The 22201-nt window shown below is 38.3% G+C and overlaps 1 protein-coding gene and 1 non-coding gene across 2 annotated transcripts; both read right to left on the bottom strand.

Annotated features, from left to right (window-relative positions):
* Window positions 1-413: 413 nt before the first annotated feature.
* Window positions 414-11717, bottom strand: LOC141611682 (ABC transporter G family member 32-like). Its single transcript, XM_074430269.1, has 24 exons — window positions 11123-11717; window positions 10627-10747; window positions 10401-10489; window positions 10226-10310; window positions 9675-9834; window positions 9334-9410; window positions 9195-9248; window positions 8626-8716; window positions 8018-8319; window positions 7418-7699; window positions 6616-6932; window positions 5997-6157; window positions 5819-5922; window positions 5427-5586; window positions 4733-4855; window positions 4552-4643; window positions 3919-4251; window positions 3467-3757; window positions 3108-3191; window positions 2879-3012; window positions 2575-2802; window positions 1952-2123; window positions 1625-1879; window positions 414-982 (listed from the first exon to the last, which is right to left on the bottom strand). Exons 1-24 carry the CDS (start codon window positions 11404-11406, stop codon window positions 710-712), a joined length of 4272 nt encoding a protein of 1423 aa, XP_074286370.1. The 5' UTR covers window positions 11407-11717; the 3' UTR covers window positions 414-709.
* Window positions 11718-20443: 8726 nt separating this feature from the next.
* Window positions 20444-20550, bottom strand: LOC141615460 (small nucleolar RNA R71). Its single transcript, XR_012529882.1, has one exon. It is a non-coding gene; the product is annotated as a small nucleolar RNA R71 (small nucleolar RNA).
* Between the last annotated feature and the right edge of the window lie 1651 nt (window positions 20551-22201).

Raw genomic sequence — 22201 nt, 5'->3', positions numbered from 1 at the left:
AAGATCTAGGTGATGAACAACATTACTCAATGACTTTATTGATTAAACTAGTGTCATACAGTTCAATATTCGGTGGGCCGATGTCCGAACTAGTTTACCCATACCGAAACAAAGTGCATTTTTGGCTTACGTCGCCGAAGGTCGTGACTTGAAATGGTGAAAAACAACGAAATACCTATTTGAGGGAATGAGGAGAGTCGCACGTCTTAGTTTAGAGCTAAGAGAAGAATAACCATGTCGTCCACAATAGTTAGTTTTACAAATCCACCCTTCATAGCATACCGGACCAGACCGCAAACCATGTAAGGTTGAGTTAAACTAAACCAACGGAAATGCTCGAATCTGGGCAGCTGTGTTTAGTAGTACTCTAACGGTATCATACCCTGGAAGCAGATGTTCATGTTGCCTTAACATTTGATAAATACAAGATGATATATACTCCGTATCAAGGTATGAATTTCTCAGATACAGAGGTTTACAGTGCTACATTTGAAAAGGACATATATTTAGCCCTTGTTTTCTTCGAATCTAACTAAGCTGTTAAATCTAAAGCAGATTTGATCATTTGTATAAAACCATTACTGAATGAATATCTAAGTAAAATGAATATCGCTGGGTAATCAGATTTGTTCATCTGTATGTATGTATAAAGGACTACAGAATAGCCAAGTAATGAATATCAGTATGTCAATGAACCCAACAACACGGATCACCTCCTTTGGAAATTCAAGGCTTTGATGGCAAAACCGAAAGTGACTGTGAAGATCAAACAGAAACTAGCGACAACAACTGCAGCGACAACCAGGAAATCATGCCTGTAACCAAACTGTTCTTTAAGCAATACCCTTACAGGCACCGAGTGAGTACCGTCAGCGAGCTTGACCAGGTCATCTAAGTCCCCATATTGGGATGTAAGAAGTCCATACAAACTCCATGCTATTGGGTTTGTCCAATAATACCATCTCCACCAAACAGGAATCCGCTGTAGAGCAAGACGAAACCGTTAGTAGTCACTTCAACCTGAGTCGAATGAACACAAGTATGCAAAAATATGTTCATTCAAGCTGATATTTTCACAAAGTATGTTAACTGGACTTTTCGTACTATCCAGTGTACCAGTATCTAGACATAGGGAAAAATTACGCAAGACCTAAATTAAACCTGGACTACAGTTACGACCAATAGCTGGCCAAAACTTTGGTGGACAGCTATTGACTCTATCCAAAATGACCCGGCAAGAAACCAATCCTGTTTTTTGAAATTTTGTCTTCCAAAAAAATGACAACAAGCTTAATAAACATGACTAAATTGACCACCCGGAGATAACCCAATAATTACACACCCGACCCTCAAATGACCCAACTTAATCCAACTCCACCCAAAGTGCATAATACTTCTGAAATGACCCGAATGCAAAGTCTACCATGTCTGAAACTCAACACTCGTACATAGGTAATTGGGAGACTTGCGCTTCATTTTAACCTCAAAAAAACCAGATTTTGCACTACAAATTGAGGTCCGACCATGCACTAGAGTTATATACTTAGTATCGAATCTGAGTAACACTGTCCAATCAACACTAAAGTAACCTAAACAAGAGAAATTAGCAAGCTTAACATATTACCGTTTGCGCGATCATGAATCCACTGAAAAGATTCCACATCATATAGAAGGGAGCAGCAACAATTGCGGCAGCATTATGGTTGGGTGTAACAGCGATTGTCATCATCCCAAAGAAGGTGAAGTACAGTAACGTGAAAAACATGAAGTACAGATACCAAGCAAACTTGACCAAGTTCCCTTCAAAGGATGCCATATAGTAGAAAATGCCACTGTAAATGAGTGACTGAATGAACACATATGGCAGCTCAACTACCACCTGTTCAGAAAATTAATTAGCCGATGTGATCGAGTAAGGTGTAGGATCAGGCAGAAGATGAAGAGTGCGCACCTGAGCAAAGGCAAATGCTAGAGCTGAGTACATCCTTGCTGCTCTCTCTCTGTATGAAACAAATCTTTCTACAGATACGACAGGTTGCACAGCTGTGGCATTTGTAATTCCAATGAATAGAACTGCAGAATACATTGATCCCATTGCATTGGATATGTCTTGTTGAGTACTCCTGCAACAAAATTTGTTCACTATTGTAGGCACTAAAAATTCATCAAGATGCCGGAAAAGTATTGTTATTGTGGGTCAAAACCAATATTAACTGATTTTAAATTCATTCACTAGTATTTCTGTATTTTGTATCTTTCACAACAACCTATTGAAGGGGAAAAGTTTGATGGGAATATGTGACCATTCTATGTTACTTTGGTACATTACTTTGTCGGCATGTCCTGTGTTGCAACGATATCTTCATTTGGGCCTAAAGATGAAATTTTTCAAGGAGTATGATACTCAAACACTTGATGCAAAGTCTGAGTAATATAGGCCAGAAGGATACAACAACAACAACAACAACATCAGAGCCTTAATCCCAAAATGATTTGGGGTCGGCTGACATGAATCATCCTTTAGAACCGTTCATAGGCCAAAAGGATGATCTGGGAAATTTTGATGACACATACCTCTTGGAACCAAACTTCCAACACATTGTTCCAAACATGAGAGAGATGATGACAGTGTAGAGAAAACGGACAGCTGTGTATTGTGGGTTCCGCCAATACGAGAGATTTTGTTTCCAGAGACAAGCTATAAACTGTGACAGGAATGACCGAGAATACTTAGTAGGAAAGCTTAGATCCAATGAATCCAACTCGGGTTTGCTTAGACGTTCAACCATTTGTTTGTTTAACCTGACATGGAAGAGGGTGTCAAAATCTCGAATGTGAATTATCAGGGATGCCTAATTGAAGAAGATCGATTGATTACCAGAAAAGAGCAGAGTTTTGGTACACTTCTGAAAAATCAACTCCTAAACGACTTTCTTCAGCAGGAGATGAAACATCCAAAATCCAGGCAGCAGGGTTGTAACCGGGCTTTATTTTAGAAACACCTCGAATTGCCTAATGTAACGAAGAAAATGCAAGACAAAACGTTAAGTTTTTCAGATGCTTAAAAAGGAAAAAAGTTTCATTGTTATACAAGTGTAATTTTTCACCTCGAAATACTTGATAAGCTCACGAGATCTGATTCCAAGGGGTCCAGCATATATCAGTTTCCCTCCCCGCTTCATCAACAAGAGCTGTGCATAAGTAGAGCGGAAAGGTGACGACAAAGACAAAAAGGTTTAGAAAAACACTGAAGTAAATATCAAGGTGAATTTCACAAAATTTTGCAAAAAAGGCATATTTTATTATGCTAAATGTTTTGTTGTTTGGATGAAGTTTTTTTGACATTACACTTTAAGCCACCGAGGCGAGAAACAGCTCAACTCTCAGGACAACAAATTGAATTTATTACTGTATTATTTTTTTTATAAATGAGCAAAGAGAGAAGACATAACAGCAACAAGGTTACCTCATCAAAGGATTCAAAGATATCGACACTCGGCTGATGGATAGTGCAAACAATAGTTCTTCCAGTGTTGACAATATTTCTAACTGTTCTCATTACAATAGCAGCTGCCCTGGCATCAAGCCCAGAAGTTGGCTCATCCATGAATACAATTGAAGGATTTGCCACGAGTTCGACTGCAATTGTCAATCTTTTTCGTTGCTCCGTGGATAATCCATCTATGCCTGGCATACCAATTAAAGCTCCTCTTAATGGCGTCAGCTCTACAAGCTCCATAACCTCATCAACAAAACTCTGTGAATCCGATACAAAAGGTCAGTAAGTGTCTCGAAAAGTTGTCTAAGAATAAATTACTGAAAGATCATGTTATAATTGAAACGAAATAGTCACTACAATGATCATATAAAAGGAACATGTTAAAATTTAGACATTTGCGTGAAACTTCAGAAACTTACCTTCTGTGTTTTGAGATCAACATTAGATGGCAAGCGAAGCCAAGCTGAAAAGAGAAGTGATTCATGGACAGTTAAGCATGGGGAATGATTGTCGTCTTGCTCACAGTACCCAGAGATCCTTGCGAAAGTTTCCTGCTTTTTTGGGTACCCAGAAATAAATATGCTCCCTTTGATTGTTCCACCGGTTTTCCTACCTGATAGGACATCCATAAGAGTCGTTTTCCCTGCACCACTAACTCCAACCAATGCAGTGAGGATTCCTGGTCGAAATGCCCCTGTCACATTAACTAAAAGTTGCAGCTTGTCCTCCATCACGCCGTGTTGTTTAAGTTCCTGAGGTCATATGAATAGGAGTAAAGACAACATCCACAAGTGGACAGCTAAATGACTGTTGAGATTTTCTGTGTGTGTGAGAGAAGCATTGTTGCAGATCCGTAGAAGTAAGACTTAGGAGACTAGTTTACAAGTTTGCAGGTTGCTCCTATCACCAATTGGTTTCAGGATGAAACCTCACTTGATGACCTGTAGAAAGTCTGTCTCCCTTGCTTCTACGGGCCACCAACCAGGAATTCAACAATGCTAACTACAACAATAGGAAGGCGAGGAAACTTAACTGAAAAACATTGAGCGTACCTTGGGAATATCTACATAGTAATTAACATTGTTGAAGGCCATAGAAAGAGGTTGAAATGGAAGAACCATGCCTCTCTTTTGCCTCTCTTGTCCTGTAAGAAAGGGTTAAGGAGAAATTGAAGTCATCAAAGGAAGAAACTGTAGGATGGGAGTAGCGTTGGAAATATAACCCCGTACTAACCAGTGAACGAGAATGACTTGTCTAAGAACTCCCCAAGTTCAATCATGGAATTTTCGCGTGCCTCTTCCTCATTCTTGTTGGAGTGCGTATCCTTACAGACAACAGCTTTACATGTCCCAATAGCTAAAATGAACATTTATAAGAGCGTGTTAGAAATACTCGGTTCCTTCAGACAAATAAATTCTCTATTAAAGGTGTGCTTTTCATCGTTAGGTGTAAAACGTCTGACACACAACCAGTTCTCGAAGTAACTATTGTTGCAGGTCATGCGAAAACTAACTCTGAGTTTTCAAGCCCAAAGAGGTAAAGTTTAGTACACCCCAACACTGCGATATGTGGTAGCCTTTGACACGCTAATGTTCACAGAATGACAAATCAGAACTGAGAAAACTACCATTCCATTAGATTATTTGCACTTCCCAAATTAAAATATGTGAACAAATCAGTCAATGAACCAAGTGCAATAGAGGGAGTAGATCACAAATCAGTCGAGAATTAAAAGAGCATGTGAACAAAATACCCTTTCTATATCAATCAAATTCCTCATCTTGTCATTCCTATGGTGAATACATATTTTCCTCTGGCGAATTTCATTGATTAACAATATAGTGATTGCGGTAATGATCAAACTTAAGGTCTTAACAGCTGGTAAAATTCTAGTCAATAAAGGCAGATGATAATATTAACAACTTACGATTGAGATATGTCAAGAAAAGTGTGAAGAGGATGTTGAACAAAATCGTATATCCAAGCAGCGCACCCGCACCAATCCAATACCAGTAACTGTCTGGGAATAAGCTTTTTGTCTTCAAAAGCATCTCACCTAAAGATAATGAAGCACTATTGTCGACTTTCTGCAAATGTGAATTGCCTTTGTCAGCTGATAAGAATATGTTCCAGACTACTTGAAGACTATGACATATATGTTGACTGTCAGGGAATGTTTCAGAAATGGTTTATGTTGGACATAAATGGAAGTTCGTTCACTTAAATACATTGTCCAACACAACGACATGCAATCCCATTCAACTCTTGCAGCTGAATCTGAGTAAAGTAGGTCTTAAGACAAAATGAGTACGTACGTACCTTGTTCCAAGAGTGGCCAAGAAATTCATTCACAGAAGCTGCATTCTGTGCATACATTAATGGAGAAACCCAATAACCCCAGATCCACCACTTGGGAATGCTATCTGTGACACAGAGAAATATCAGCAAAATAGAGCCTATAAACGGATTTCAGTAGAAAAAAGTTTTAGGATTCCACCTCGTGAGAAGATAAACCCTCCAAGAGCCATGACAACCAACATTGCAAAGGATCCAAAAGTGTTAGCAACTATCAGATTTCTTCCTAAAGATGCCATTACACGAAAGAGAGATATAGACATCTGATGCAAAAGAAAAAATATAAGGAACTGCTTCAGGCATCTGCAAACAAGACAAGAGACAATCAATCTGTTACATGAACAAATGCAACTCATAATAATTTCATTCAAAGGCGGTACCAATGTCCGACAAGACACTCAAGGATATGGATATAGAATCCTTACCTGACCCTATACCATCTTGACACTTGTCCTAGAAGAGCCTTAATGAGAGGCTCACTAGACAAAAGTGGATGACACTGTTTGTGAAGCATTTTGAATGGTTTTATGCCTTATTTCTCAGATATTTCTCTAGTTCACTTTAATTAACTTCTTATAACTATATTTTCGTTTTGAAGAAGTGTCTCCGTACTCGTATCGTCACTTTTAGGACAAAGTCCTCTTGTCTAAGAAAATGTCAGACACTTGGATATGAAACAGTGTCTTAACATATCTACTGGAGTTTGAGTAACATAGTACTCAAGCTTGTCAGTTGTTATTTTGTAGGAGAGGGCACTTTACCTTGTTATGTCGGGATCGAATCCAACCACATAATATGTAATTCCCACCCATAAAAGACTCTCAATAAATGATGATGGAATGCTTAAAATCCATGAAGGAATCGTGTAAACCCAGCATGGATAGAAGCGCAGATCTCTATGTTTGTAAAGAACGGGCAGCTTTTGAATCAGCATAGGAACCTCCATGAAACCATTGAATAAAGTCATCACAATTGAGAAGTATATTGCCCCAAGATAAACACCTCCATCCTCGAGCGTCTTGTGATGCATAGTTTTCCGGAAGAATACAGTACTGATGATGAGAGTAACCAAGAGAAGCTGAAATATAGACGATTCTGTGTTATTGCATGAGATTCGTTTAACTCTAAGAACAACTTCGTATCACATCAGTATTTCTGTTGGGAATGTTAGCTTCTCACATAAAGAGGACAGAAAGCAACAAAACAATTATAGAGTTAGATCATTTCAGTATCTCTATTGACGAGATTTCTTTTTCCTGTGGGGCCAAAGACTCACTATATTCGTCTTTGGAATATGACGGAATAAAGCATAGTGGTTCAGTAAACTCTATATACTATTTTTTTTTTATCATGAACTAGTAGAGTCAAGAGTGTCTACATTTTACAGGACAATTTCGATTTCAGCCTTTCAGTGTTCGTGAGACAGGAGTAATGCTGACTCCCTCGCCACATGCGAGAGCCATTGAGGCATTAGAGTGATGCTGTTGATGAGATTTCCTATGAAAGCACATCTAGTGGTGTTCTTAAGAAATGGAACATATAGAAATTTGAAAGAGGCTTCACCTGTATGTATTTAAAAATGAACAGAAATGAATTTCGTTTCATGAGTAATGTTTGCCAGGAGAAACCAATTTTCAGAAGTTCAACCCTCTTAACACCATAAGTTGAATTTGACAGAGCAGACGGATGAATGTAACGCCTATCAACAGGATTAGCAAGCTCCCGCAATAATTCATTGCCAAGACGAAATGAAGTAAAAGCTTCAGCAAAGTTTGCCACACTCACATACTGGTAATGAGTATCCCTGCCGGACCAATATTGTTTTTGGTCTTTCTTAGATGTCACCTGTGTCAAAATATACGGGAGAAGGCTATTTTAGAGTTGTACATAACAGCTAACTGTAATCATAGCATTAATTAGCAACAGCTACAAAACATAATCCCAAAATAATTTGGGGTCGGCTAACATGAATCATTGTACGCACCCATGAATCTGAGGTAAAACAGTGACAAAAGGAGAGTAAATGGGAAAAAACAAATATAGAGAAATTTAGGTGAAAAAGTGTGGAGAGAAGAAAGCCAGAAGGAATGACAAAAAAAGAGGAAAATCTTTTAGAAGCGATTTAAGCATAGGTGAAGAAAGTGAAAAGAGAGCATCACATACTTCCTGCAAAAAATCAGCAACATTCTTTCTTTCTGGGCATATGAATCCCATATGTTTGAAAAACTCGATAGAACTCTGAATTGGCCCTTGATAAACTATATGCCCTTCACTCAGAAGAATAACATCATCAAATAACTCAAATGTTTCGGGATCTGGCTGAAGCAAGGAAATCACAGTGGTTGTTTCGAAAGCATGGGTAGAATGCTTGAGGTATCTAATGATTTGATGAGTGGTTGAACTATCCAGGCCGGTTGATATCTCATCCATTAGAAGCACTCTAGACGCTCCTACAAGCATCTCACCTGGACCATAAGCAAGACTATCAATATTCGGAATAACTCAAACCTCAGACTCAAATATAATAGTAACCCCTCCATTTCATTTTATATTATACCTTGGTCGTGAAATGATGTCAACTTCTGCCGATATATTGTCATAGTATGCTACAGGTCAAACTTTTTGATAAAGATAATATGAAAATAACTGTTTTAATAAATCACATATGAAGAAATTAACGGTCAAAGTTGACATTGTTAACCACCAAAGTCTAATGAGAACAATATCTAGGGATTGAGGTGATATTAAGATTATGATGACTGAAGTTTTACCAGTTGTCAGTCTCTTCTTTTGACCTCCAGATATGCCTTTAAGCATTTCATCTCCCACCAGTGTGTCTGCGCAAACGTCCAGTCCTAAAATCTTTGTAAACATGTCATCAGATAAAATGATAGGCCTTCTTTGCTATAGAAGTTTGATTACTATGCTAGAGCCCCAAGACGCTCAGAAGGTTCTGGTGATTACTACATTATCTTAACCTCATGCATACATAATTCTCTACAAACAAGAAACATTAGATGATTAAAGATATACTATTAACTTGAGTTACTTCAGCATTTCACATTGACTGCACGACAAAATACCCGTGTTGGACACTCCGATATGCATTTTTTGCGAAGCTTTCGCTCGTGTCGGAGTTGAATGGGTATATGTTAGCAGGGTTAAATTGACAATGTCAAGGCCTCATTAGCTGGCTAAGGCCATCTCGATTTAAATGATCATCATTAATTATTATATATAAGATGAGTTAACTTTTTTAAATTATCGATTGTTGAATGATAACTCAAAAGGATGCAAGAGGGCATGTATGTGTCACATGTATAATGTATCAATATCCTACCTTCATAATGAATTCAGCATACAGACTTGTTTTCTGCTCTCCTAGCGCGAGGGTCTAAAGAGCATCACATTGTTGTCAATAACATTAATCATCCAAGAACGTAAAAATGAACATAACAGCTCCGTGTAGTAGCCCTGACCTTAATTAATATATCAAGATCTTCATCAGGCTGGATCCTGCAGTTCTTTTCTCTTCGAAGAAGCTCTGAGATCATATCTGTTTGATTCATTAAACAAAGTATGTTTATTATACAATCCCGAGTTCAATATTGTTTTACGAATATAAAAACCTAAGCAACTCGACAAGGGCTACGAGTGATCTATGAGAGGGAAATTGTGTTAAGAATTGCATGAAGCAACTGCTAATTTCCAAAATAAGAAGCAAAGACAGTTTAGCGGGTCATTTTGTTTTATTCATTTTTCTTCACAAAATAATGTTGTATTCATATGAATTGAAAAAATGGGTCTCAACCCAGCTTACCAGATTTGTATCCAGCGCCTTGACAGCATCCTGAAAAATCTATCGTCTCCCTTACAGTCATCTCCGCCATGTGCCAGTCTCTCTGACTAACATAAGCAGAGGTCCTTTGAGGAACAAACTCATTAAGTTCATAGCCATTGTACCTTATTTTACCTGATGTCTTCAAATAAAAAAACAGCACCAATAAGAAACAGTGTAAGAGCAACAAATTATGATCTGGTTTTGTAAAAAGTCGCTTTGTAAGTAACATGTAATTCTTTGTAACATGTGTATCAGTTGTCAAACTAGAGTATGTTTTATTTTTGTGTTGCTTACCTCCCTATGGTGAGGCATGAGGGTTGATTTTTGCGCAGCCTCAACCACATCACTCATATTCGTTCAACACGACTACAAGGCTCATTTTAGCCCTTTTTCACAAGGACACATCACTCAAATTACTTGTTAGGATGCAGGCACAAGAATTTGGTTGTGCAAAAGCATGGCAAAATAGTGAACATGAAGGAACTAGTATGACTAATTTAACCAGAAGCAGACAAGCTACAGGTTGAAACCTTTAGTCCACGACCAAGACGCCCAGCAAGTGCCAGCAGAAGAGTTGTCTTGCCAGAGCTAGGAGGACCCAAAAGCAATGTCAACCTACGCAACAAGCAGAGAAGAAAACTTTTGAAGTTAAGTCATTAACTATGGTGACAAATGCAATGACTGCACAGCTGGTTATAACATTACCTGGAAGGCCTTATAATGCCACTAACATCATTCAGAATCGACATGTTCATCCTTTCACCTCGAAAAATGCCAAATCGTCTCATAAAAGCCTACAGAAGTTTGTTCAGAAAACCAATGAGAGTACTCATAAGAAACTATCTGACTATGCAATGGTCTTAATTAGTGTCGTCTACCTGTGAGACGGTTTCATACAAGACATATGTAGGCAATTAATTGAATAACTAACCTCACTCATATTGAAGACAAAATTGGGAATTGTAGGCAATGCTCGGGTTCCAACTTGTACAAAAGCATTCACTTCCAAATGCTCAAACCGAATTTCAACCTTTGGAAATTGCAAACCTACTCTATAAAGCCAATTTGAACACCCAATTCAGATATTTCAGATGAAAACTGCATGATTATTCTACAAAACATTTGCATTTTACTTTTAGTTAACAAAAAAAACCCTAACATAAAAGGCTAAACAATTGACTGAGACGGACGGAGTACTACATTAAAACATGTCAAAATCATGGTTAAACATCTATTCCTACGTGTGAGACGACCTTACATAAGAAAACTATCCATTTACTATATTTTGGCTGAAAACAACCCATTACTGTTAATTAAACGAGGAATACATTAATACAGATAACGACCGAACGCGATTGGTTTCAAATGTAAAACTGTCTCATATAAGTCGAAAATGAAAAGAAAGCAAACATAAATGAAGTACTTACACATTAAACCTCTGTTTTAATCTATAAAAAAACAAGTGAGGATCATTATTAAAAGCAGCAACAAGACGATCAACCACCAAACTCGTATCATCCTTCCCAAGCTTAGTAATATCAACTTGAGAAACATCCCCAGAAACGTTCTTAAAAAGGGCAGTTGTTGCTTGAATGCAAGTAGGTAAACGGTGCAAAGCAGCCCATTTTACGGCTGCTTCATCGCATTCGCCGTGAATTCGAGCAATACAGCTTGTTTCTGCAAAAGGGTTTTCTGGGGAACAATCCCACATTGTTGAAAGTCGGGTTTATTTTCGGGTGTGTTGTTATTGGTGGAATTTAATTGAGGAAATGGAGAAATTGGAAGGGTAAATATAGTCGTAGTAAGAAAGAAGTTTGCTTGAAAGAAAAGGTTGGGTGAGTTAAACATGGTGGTATTAATGTGAGTGAAGAGAATACCTACTTCTACTTGATGAAAACAGAGGGACAGGAAAATGGGGGAGACTGGTGGGAAGTGGGAGGATTTGGTGGGACTTACGGGGGAAGGATTTCTTTAAAGATTTTGAGAACTTCAGAATTTCTTGGCAAATGTTCATCTGCATTCGGCGATATCAATTGGTCTCCTCCCGAGTAAAACCCGGCTAAACTAACCGGCTCCGAATAATCCGAATTGAGGATCTGAATCTAACCCGACAGCCGTTTTACATTACTAGTTTTTAAACTCGTGCAAAATTGTACATGTTTTTTTTATTAAACTTGTTATAAAAAAAAAATTATAAAAAACCACGAATTGTGCAGATAGATGGTCTTACAATATGAGACCGTCATTATTGTACAAAAAAAAATTCATTTATTGTTAATAATGAGTTATCTTTTTACATAATGGGACCGTTTCATAATGTGCGACGGTCTCACACAATAATTTTTAAAAAATCTCATTATCTATAAAAGCCAAAACATTTAAATGATTCTTACTGGTTGTTTGATTTTTGGACAAATAAGCTCCACGATCATTTCTCTCAATTAATTACTCTCTCCTCCAATTTCATTTGTTTTCCATTTATTCATTCTTATGTTAAGTTTATGATAAAAATTTATACCAAAAAAAGGAAAAAAAAAATCTGAACAGAAATTCATATGTTCAACGACTACAGTTTGGTAAAAGAAAAAGGGGGGTAATAGTTGGGTGTAATGGTAGTTAAAATACAGTTTGGAGTATTTTGAGAAGCAACCCAATAATTTAGAGTATTCTTATTAAATAATCATTAATTAAAAAATAACAAATCGAATGAATAAAAACCAATAAAATATAGACAAGCAAATTGTACTCCATTTAACACAGAAACTCAGATTATAATATATATCTTGATGGGAAAAAAAAAAACAAAAAATAAAGATCCATTAAAATTAATTATCTGAAAAAAAAATTATGAACAATTATTTTGCATGCGGAAAAATTCTTAATTATTAGGACATTTTAGGTAATTAAAAAAATCACAATAATAATTTTACAAGAACACAACCAAAAAGAAATGTAAATATGATTTCCGGAAAAAAAAAGTTTAGGATTTAAACCGTAAATAATCATATCTATATGTATTTTTATCGGCTATTATCCGTTTTAAGTTTAAAACGAGTCAATATCAACCTCATGGGTATATAGGACAAATATTTTACTTTCCTCATGCATAATGCTTTTATTTTGTCTTTTTCATCATATATACATATATATTTAATCCGTCTTAAACTTAAATGGATAGTGCCGTCTGTAACACCCACGAATTTTCCGTGTTGGCATTTATAATTTAATTAGCCATTTTATTATTTTATTTGTATTTTAAAACCGTTTTTATAAAAATGCGGCTTTACATGTAAAATAATATTAATGTTGATAAAAAAAATATCCGTCTTAAGTTTGTAGTAGGTCCGGGTTGTATTTTAGGGTAAAATCGACTTAAAATGATAGTTTGAGCCTAAGATAAATTTGGGCTTCATCCTACTCTTTTCCCTCCACCTATATAAGAGCTTAAACCCTATCTTCTCCCTCCACCATTCATTTTTCAGCAACAAACACACAACTACAACACCATTGTTACACAACTTCCACCCCCTTCACTAAAATGGCGATAAAACCTTCGTTTCTTATCGGTTTTCAACGATTTTTGCGCCTATCTCTTCCTCTCCTCGCCCTCCATCTTCCTAGGTAAGAAAGATCTTGACTTTCCCTCACCCTTGCTGCTGGCCGTGACTTTTGTGGAACGATTTTCGAGGTCTTACTTGGGAACTCGGTTCTTGAGCTTCCTTTTGGGCAACCGACATGGTTTTGAGTCGGAATCTTGCATTTTGAAGAAATAATGAGGTAACGGTGATGGGTTACTCGGTATTACGTCATTTGTATGTTTATATGTTATGTTTTGTTGTTATAAGCTAGTAATTGTGATTCTTATGAGATTATATGTGTAGTTGTTTAAGATGGATTTATACAAGGTTTTACTTGCTTAAATTAAGTAAATATGGTATCTTTGGCTTTCTTATGAGACGGGTAATTAGATGTGGTTGTTGTTATATGTCACTAGTATCATTACTTCTTAAAGTTTCAGTTTTGAGACGGTTCCATTTAGCTTGCTAAAATTGCATTTTTTAGACTATTTTGGGTGACCCGTGTTGGCCTGGAACCCGTCGTATCTGACTGGTGCGACTTCCAATGCCACTGAAAATATGACAGATGGACCGGCGTCGAAAAATTAGGTGGTTTAGCCACTTGAATCACTCGATTCGGAGTCCGTATGAGTAAATGGCGCCCGTTTTACCGTTTCAAGTTCTATAAATATATATATCCTTTGTGTATGATGGTTGTTTATGCTTTTTATTCGTATCATGACCAAAATTTTCCCTTGTTGACTCGTATATGCTTATGGGTGGTTCGGATTTTGGTTTGTTTACGTTTTGCCTCGTGTTCCGTATTAGTTAATTCATATGTTATCGGTTATTTATACTTTGTTCAAGTAACATGTAAATGAGAAATGAAACGTTTATTCATTACTGCTCATTATATTTTATAGATTGGGTTCACTATAATTTATATGGGGAATTTACATACTTCCTTCTTTTGAGCTTGTTATGTTTTAAATGATGGACTTCACATGATTATATGGTTGGACTTTGCATGATTAACTTGATGGATTTCCTGTGACTTCAAGTATTGGGTTTTTATGACTTGTTTGATGGGCTCATAAATGAGTCGCTTGAGTTGGTCACATTTATCCCGTAGATTTCACATAACGTAAATTAGTCATTATCGCTTATTATATTGTATTTAACCTAACCACGTTAAATTATAAAATGAAATATTTATTAACATAATGCAAGTATGAGATATTTATTATAAATAGTTACTTGTAGTGAGTCGTATTCTTAATAATGTCTAGTATTGTTCGGTTGTGTGAGTCTTGGTCCTATCGGACACTAGGGGTGAGCCATAGGCCCTCTAGTTACGATATGATCGTCGGGATTGATGTTCCCATCCGTACTTATGGTGAGACGCAAGCCATAAGTATGAATGTGACATTAATAATCCCGTCTCTGAGTCTTGGTCCTATCGGATACTAGAGGTGAGCTATAAGCCCTCTAGTTGCGATATGATCGTCGTCCTACCAGGAGGTTGGAGTCTAGGATGTAGTCTTGTGTGTGGTATCTCGGACATGCTTTCAAGGTAGCCTCTGAGTCGGATACTCCGTCTACACTTTGTGTTGGTCTTACACTTGTGAGTCGTATTCTTGTAGAAATGCCATAATACCATCGTATGTGCTTGACATGCATTTACGCCCTACTTGTCTTTGTTACGCAAGTACGGGTTTGGCCTACTTGTCTTTGTTACGCAAGTGTGGTTTTGGGCCACTTATGCTGTGCTGGCGAGTGAGTCTTATCTTAGTCTTTCCGCCACTTTCGTGTTGTTCTGGCGATTGGGGTACTCGGTCTCCATGAGTAGTCGAGTCTTGGGTGCGTGCTGTGCTGGCGCACGTCGAATCGGGATGTACACCCGAGAATCTGCAGATTTAGACTAGGACCGTATCATTATCGTAGTCCTACCCGGGGAAATTGTAGTCTAAAAGTAGTAAATGTCTTGCATTATTTGGATGGTTACTTTGGTCATATCTCCTTGAAATACATGCTTGTGGCTAAGTGGTCGTGTCTGTTTCCTTGTCTTTCTTCTCCATTTATTTTATTGTTGCTTATGCCTTACTTACTTGTTTATTCCATCATTTCTTTTATCCTTGTTGGTTTAAACACGTATGATCTCATGTTTAGTTATAAGTCGATTCACTCATAACTTATCTAATATGATTATTTGTTCATGTTCTTTGTTATGTTCGTTTTGACATAATGTGGCTGGGAGAACCCTGAGTTACTCCCCACTGACTGTGGCTTTCATGTTTACATGAATGACAGGTTTGTGAAGATGCATTTGTGGGGTTTAGACGTGTGAGCTAGCGAGTACCTTGGACTAGTAGTCGGTTTAGTAGAATTGCTTATACTCACCTTTTATCATTTGTCATTCGAGGGATATATTTTCCCTCACCTTGACTACCACGTTTGTATAATTTAAATATTTATTTTCGCATTCTCTAGTTATGTTTTAGGTTTTTATGAACCCGCGCTTTAAACTTTAAAAGTTTCAAAAAAATTCCTAATTTCCGCTTGAATTTATAAGTTATATTTTCCGCGTTATAGCGGGGGTTCACAGTTGGTATCAGAGCCTTTGTTTCTCCCGACGCACACACGTGTACCCCAAATTTAAACTTGAATTTGACCTTGAATAATGAATGAGAGATGGGTAGACTTAAGGACCAAAGGTGGTAGTCTGTAGTGTGTTTGCTCTTTGTTAGGTTCTAACATGTTTGTTCATTGTCATTTAATAATTGTTGTGCCCTTTAATCAATGACCGTGAACTTACCTATGTGGAGATCAAGACTTGGTGCCTAGTGCCGGAAACTGAAGGTTTGTTCAACCTTTGAAGAATGCTTCTTCTTTCTCGAATATATTCCTCCTTCTTTGTGTTCCTTGCCTTATTCTTTACCTCTTGGTGCCTATCTTTCTTCTAAACTCTTTTTTTTTTCCCTTGGAAGCTACTCTTGTACCCTCCTAACTTGTCCTTTGTTCCTTGCTTGTCCTCCCTTGACGCCTTTTAGATAGTTCTCTTTCTTTTGTGGGATGTTAATCTTGGTTGGATACTTTGGCTTTGTGGAGTTTGTTTGTATTTGACCCATAACCTTGGTTTAGGGGTTGTGATTTTAGAAGGAATTAGGTAGTGTGATGAGACATACTTAGTGATTCTTATACCTAGTTCCTTGATAAAGTGAGTTTAATTGATTGGTGGATTCTGTGTGTTAAGTGCGAGTTACCTATGATACTAAGGTTATAGAACTTGGCTTTGTTGTTTATGTTTGAGATTTTAAAGCTTAGTAGGTTGAGCGTTGTTACCTTAGGAGTAAACATGGAGTAATGTTTATGATTTGAGTTTGGAAAGAGATACCTTTAGGATGTTGATAGCCATACATAGATTGTTGTTGCCTTTTGACGTTTGTCGGGTATGAGTATAGCCTTGTTAATAGTTTTGACCTTGTTTTGTGGAAGTCGTTGTGAATGTTTAGTGATTGGGAATTGTTGAATCACAAGTGTGGTGAAGTACTTTGTTTCATAGATTAGCTTAGATGTAAAGTAGCGTAAGTTATCTTGAGTAATCCTTGTAGGTAATGTGGTTGTAAGATTGATTTTGTTAGGAAGTTTTAGGAACCGTTTAGGATGATGTTGTTATTTGAGTTTTGAGCATCCGACGTTTCCTTGTTGTCTAATTTCCCTTTTTCTTTGACCATAAGCGTTACCGTTCATACCTCTCTTCCTCACTTCGTCGTGCTCCTTCTTTAAATTTGATGATGGTAACCTATAAAACTCTATCTTTGACATCGTTGTTGGCCTTACCTCGACTCTCGCCCCTTGTTAATTACTCTTGTATCTTTCCTTCCAACTTAGCATTTGTATCTCCCCCTCTTATAATACCCTTTTGAAGGCACTTCCCTTTTTCCTTTGTGAGATGTTCACCTTGGTCGAGTTTTGTTTTGAGGAAAGCGTTTTGTTTTGAACCCCAACCCCTGTGATGAGCGGTTAACTTCTTGGAAAGTGAGTTGGCGTACTTGGGTATTTTAGAGTTTAGATGCTTAATTTGAAATAAGTGTGATTTAACTAAACAATCGATTGCGTAAAGTTTGAGTTATATGTGAGACTAGAGCTTTGAAGTTGTGGTTGACGTTATGGAACATACATGGATTTGAGAGTGTAATTGGGAGAGAACTACCTTGTGAGTAATTCCCTATCTTCTAAAATAATAGACTAGCAAACTAAGTTTTCCCAACAAAATTACATCTTTTTAAATAAGAAAATTATTGACACTTAAGTGTGTTAACTATATAAGTAATTGGTAATTATAATGTATTTTGGTATATTTTATCTTTTAATTAAAGTTTCCGTTTTCATTAAAATAAATCTTTTTATCAAGTTGTATAATTTCCAATTACCTCTATGATATACGATTAATTTACTTCTAATTCCCTCCTTCTTTTATGCATACCGACTCATATCGAGTCGGTTTCGGGTGTTTTTCCTTGCGTTTTGTGCCCAATGCCCGTACTTGTCACTGTGCGCATCCTTTTGCAGGAAACGGCCCAAGTATGGAGGAATTGGGGCAAGAAAGGCACCCCATTGCCTTTACATGAAGAAGAGGTGAAGAAATGCTGAAGAGTGTGTTTTTGCGAGGCCGGAAAGTGGCCTAGCCACCGGCGAAACACACCCCAGAGAATCACTTAAGATTTTGAAGAAAAGGCGAGGAATGTGCTTTGCTGCGGCAGGGCCGAACCGGTCCACCGGTAAAGCACAACAAGTGGAATTAATTGAAGATTTTGGTGAAAAACAAGCTTGGCCTCGCCGCGGTAGAGCACCTGCAGCCGGTCAACCGGCATTACGCACCATAAAGAAGAAGAAGAAGTCCTGAAGAGTGTGTTTTGCCGGCAGGCCGGCAACCGGCCCACCGGCAAAACACAGATGCCAGCTATTTTTAAATCTTTGCACGGTTTTGCCGGTAGGATCACCGGCTGCCGGTGGACCGGCAAAACACAGCAGCACGGGATTTGGGCTTTTCTTCCTCTTTTCTTCCTAATCTTGTACAAGCCTATAAATACCCCCTCTTAAACCCTTTTGTACACACAACCCTAGATCCAGAATTTTTACCCTTTCAAGCTTTAAACTTTGTTAATCTCTTTGTTAATCTTTCTTTAATTAGAGAAGTTCTTCAATCAATTAGTGATTGAATTTGGGTTTGTAAGAAGATTGAAGGATTTCCTTCTTTATTATTTCTATCCAAATTCCTCTTTCACTATTTTGTTGGTATTAATTCTCTCCCTATTTCCATTTGTTTACATTTTGTTCATCTTTTATGTTTGTTTGATTGTTTATGTTAAAATTGTTGTTGTTGTTTGTTTGTTGTTCTTGTTTTCATCATTGTTCATCTTTTCATTGTTCATCTTTGCTTTGATTCTCTTTCATTTGTTCATCCTTGGTTAGTTGTCCTCAAAGACTTAATCTTTGAGTGGATTTGGTTAAAGATTGTGTCTTTTAGTTTAATAAACCTTGTTATTAGATTAATATCACTTTTCCTCTTAATTATTGTTGATTTGTTGCATGTTTAGTAGTAAGATTCATCTTCCCACCATGTTCGTGACCAAAGTTTCCATCTTTATTGTTTATTTTGCAATTAGGACCATGATTAGTGAGTAGTCTTCCACTAGGGCTCGGTTTGACCCAACATGAGTAAATTCACTAATTGAATCTCATAAAGGCTAATTATTTGGGGAAATTGGTGAGGGTAGTTTAGAGGAATGACTTGGTTTATGGGTTGACTTTTGGGTAGTGTCGACTTACGACCCTTGACCACCAACGAGAGTTGGTTAGGTTGTGATTTGGATACCCGGATTTGACCCTATTGTTGACCTCGATTGAGACCGAAAGGGAGAACCGGGGTAGGACACCTCTAAACTAGCGTTTGAAATCGACCCTCGAGAGAGGGAGTGGGATGACCCGGGAATTGATGAGGCTTAATGACCTTAGCAAATATTAGGCTACCTTGGGAAAATGCATGCTTTTGGGGTAGTCGGGTATTGAGTTAGGGATTCCGACCTTCGAACCCGAGAGGGGGGTTGGTGGGTAGTGCTAGTGTCCTATTTCGAACCCGAGAGGGGGGTCTTAGGCGAATTAGAGCCGTCACCTCCTCACCTAACTACCCTTGTGATTAGCCTAGAGATTTAACTATGTGGAATTGCGAATTGTTTGGGAAGAACCGAGTCTTAGGCCGTTTAATTATTTGAATTACAACTTATCCTTCGTCTTTGCTTATTTTCCTTGCTTTTGTTAAGTTTGAATTTCGTTTTGTTTTAGGTAGCATTAGTATAACAACCATCATCTTTTATTTTCGATTTAGCTAAACGATCGGATTGAAACAATTAGTAATCTTTTCAACTCCTTGTGGGATCGACCCTTAATAGTGTACAACGATAAAATCGTGCACTTGCGAGGTATAGCTTGATACCATCAAGTTTTTGGCGCCGTTGCCGGGGAGTTCGGCTAGATATTAATTGTTTTCGTTCTTGTTTAGACTAAGTCTTTTGTTACTAATCCCTCTCTTGAGTGTGTAGGACTTTTTGCATGGTTAGGAGAGCTCGAAGAGGTCAACCAATACGTCCGATTGACCACGAGATCGAAGCAACCGCGAGAAGACTAAATTCACTCCGTAGAAGAGGGCTTATAGAAACACCGATTCCTCAAGAAAATCCAGTAATTGAGGACCTTCAAGAAGAACCACGGGTCTTTGAAACTTTCGAAAATCCTTTTGCAACACCGGAAACGGAAGTAACAATGGCCGCGGTTCCTATGAGAGATAACTTGGCTCCGAAAAAGGTGGTGAATCCGAGTATTGTCAAGCCACCTATTCAAGCTAATAATTTTGATGTGAAAGCCACCTTGCTACAACTTGTCCAAGGGAACCAATTCGGAGGGGGAGCCACCGAAAACCCCAACGAGCATCTCAACGAGTTCTTGGATAGTTGTGACATGTTCAAGGCCAATGGAGTGACGGAGGATGCCGTACGCCTTAGGCTTTTCCCTTACTCTTTGAGGGGAAGTGCCAAGGAGTGGCTTAAAAGTTGTGAACCCGACTCTCTTCGGACTTGGGATGATGTCTCTAAGGCTTTTCTCAACAAGTATTTCCCACCCCAACGAACCGCAAGAATCAAGAGTGAGCTCCAAGGGTTCACCCAACAAGAAGATGAGACCCTTTATGAAGCATGGGAGAGGTACAAGGGCCTCCAAAGGCTATGTCCTCACCACGGTATTGGGGATGATGAGCTCATCAACAATTTCTATGAAGGGTTAAACAATGAGATGAAGATGAACCTTGATTCCGGCTCGGGGAAGGGAGCTTTGGATAAGATAGACCACAAGACGGCGAAAGAGCTTATTGAAGAGATGGCTTCTCGTACCTTTCATTGGAACAATGATAGGCACAAGAGGAAAGGGAAGTCAACGGTCGAATCGGCCAACAATGTGGAAGTGAAAGAGATGATAGAAGAGCTTAAGCAACAAGTTGCTTTGATGAGCTCAAGCAAAACACCTAGCAATTCTTCTATGAGGAACCAAGTCTATAATTGTGAGCTTTGTGGAGACCAAGGACACCCACCCAATGAGTGTCCTTTGGTGGTTGGAGATGGAAGTTGTATGGAGCAAGTGAACGGGATATGGGAGTCTAGTCCGGCCAAGCAAGCATTTAACAACAACCAATATCACCCCGGAATGAGAGCCCACCCAAACTTCTCCTATGGCTCTCAAAATGTCCAAAACCCAACCTTCCAACAAAAATCACAACAACCAAACTTTCAAGCTCAAAAACAAAACACAACATTCAATCAAGGTCCACCGGGTTTCCAAGGAAGAACCTTCTAACCAAGACAACAACAATTTCAACCACTCAACCCACCAACCAACCCGCCTTTCCAACAAACCACCCAACCTTTCCAACAAAACACCCAACCAAAGTCAAGTTTGGAACTCATGAGGGAACAATTGATGACCTCCCAAAACAACCTTGTCAATACTCAAACACAATTCATCAACCATTCCACTCAAAAACATGACGAGACAACCTCATCCATCAACCAACTTAGGACCCAAATGCAAGCTTCTCAACGGATGACGGACAACCAAATCTCCCAATTGGCTACCCAAATGAGCCAACTACAAGCCTCCCAAGGGAAATTCCCGGGTAAAACCGAGGAAAATCCGAAAACCATGAATGCTATCCACTTGAGGAGTGGTAGAGATTTGGAAGACCGGGAATTTGTCAAGAAGAGGAAGAGTAGTAGACCGGGTAATGTCATTGAACCTCAAATTGTGGTTGAACCTCCTAAGGTAATTGAAGAAAAGGAGGGAAAAGATGAGCTTGTGGAAATTGTTGTGGAAACTCCAAGAGTGATTGATAACCCAACAAGGGTAGTTGAAGAGCCTCAACAACAAGTGGTAAGAACTTATGTACCACCGGTTCCCTTCCCACAAAGGTTAGCAAGGGCCAAACTTGAACAAAAGTATGGGAAGTTCATGGACATGATGAAGGGTATCAACATTACCATGCCTTTCATTGATGCCGTAAAGGAGATTCCAAGCTATGGCAAGTTCTTGAAGGAGCTCATCTCAAACAAAAACTCTTTGAGCCCAACAACTACGGTGAGCTTATCCAAGGAGTGTAGTGCAATTCTCATGAATGAAGCTCTTCAAAAGCTTGAAGACCCGGGGAGTTTTTCCATACCTTGTAAGATTGGGACCGTGCACATTGAGAGGGCTTTGTGTGATTTGGGGGCAAGCATTAGTCTTATGCCCCTCAAAATTTTCAAGAAGTTGAAGGGTTATGAGCTTTCACCAACAAGGGTTTCTCTCCAACTTGCGGATAGGTCGGTAAGATACCCTATTGGTCTTGTGGAGGATGTCCCACTC

This window comes from Silene latifolia, chromosome 11 (genome assembly GCF_048544455.1).
Source record: "Silene latifolia isolate original U9 population chromosome 11, ASM4854445v1, whole genome shotgun sequence".
Classification (NCBI taxonomy): domain Eukaryota; kingdom Viridiplantae; phylum Streptophyta; class Magnoliopsida; order Caryophyllales; family Caryophyllaceae; genus Silene; species Silene latifolia.
Note: the sequence above shows the minus strand (reverse complement) of the source record. Positions and strands in the feature narration are given on the sequence as shown.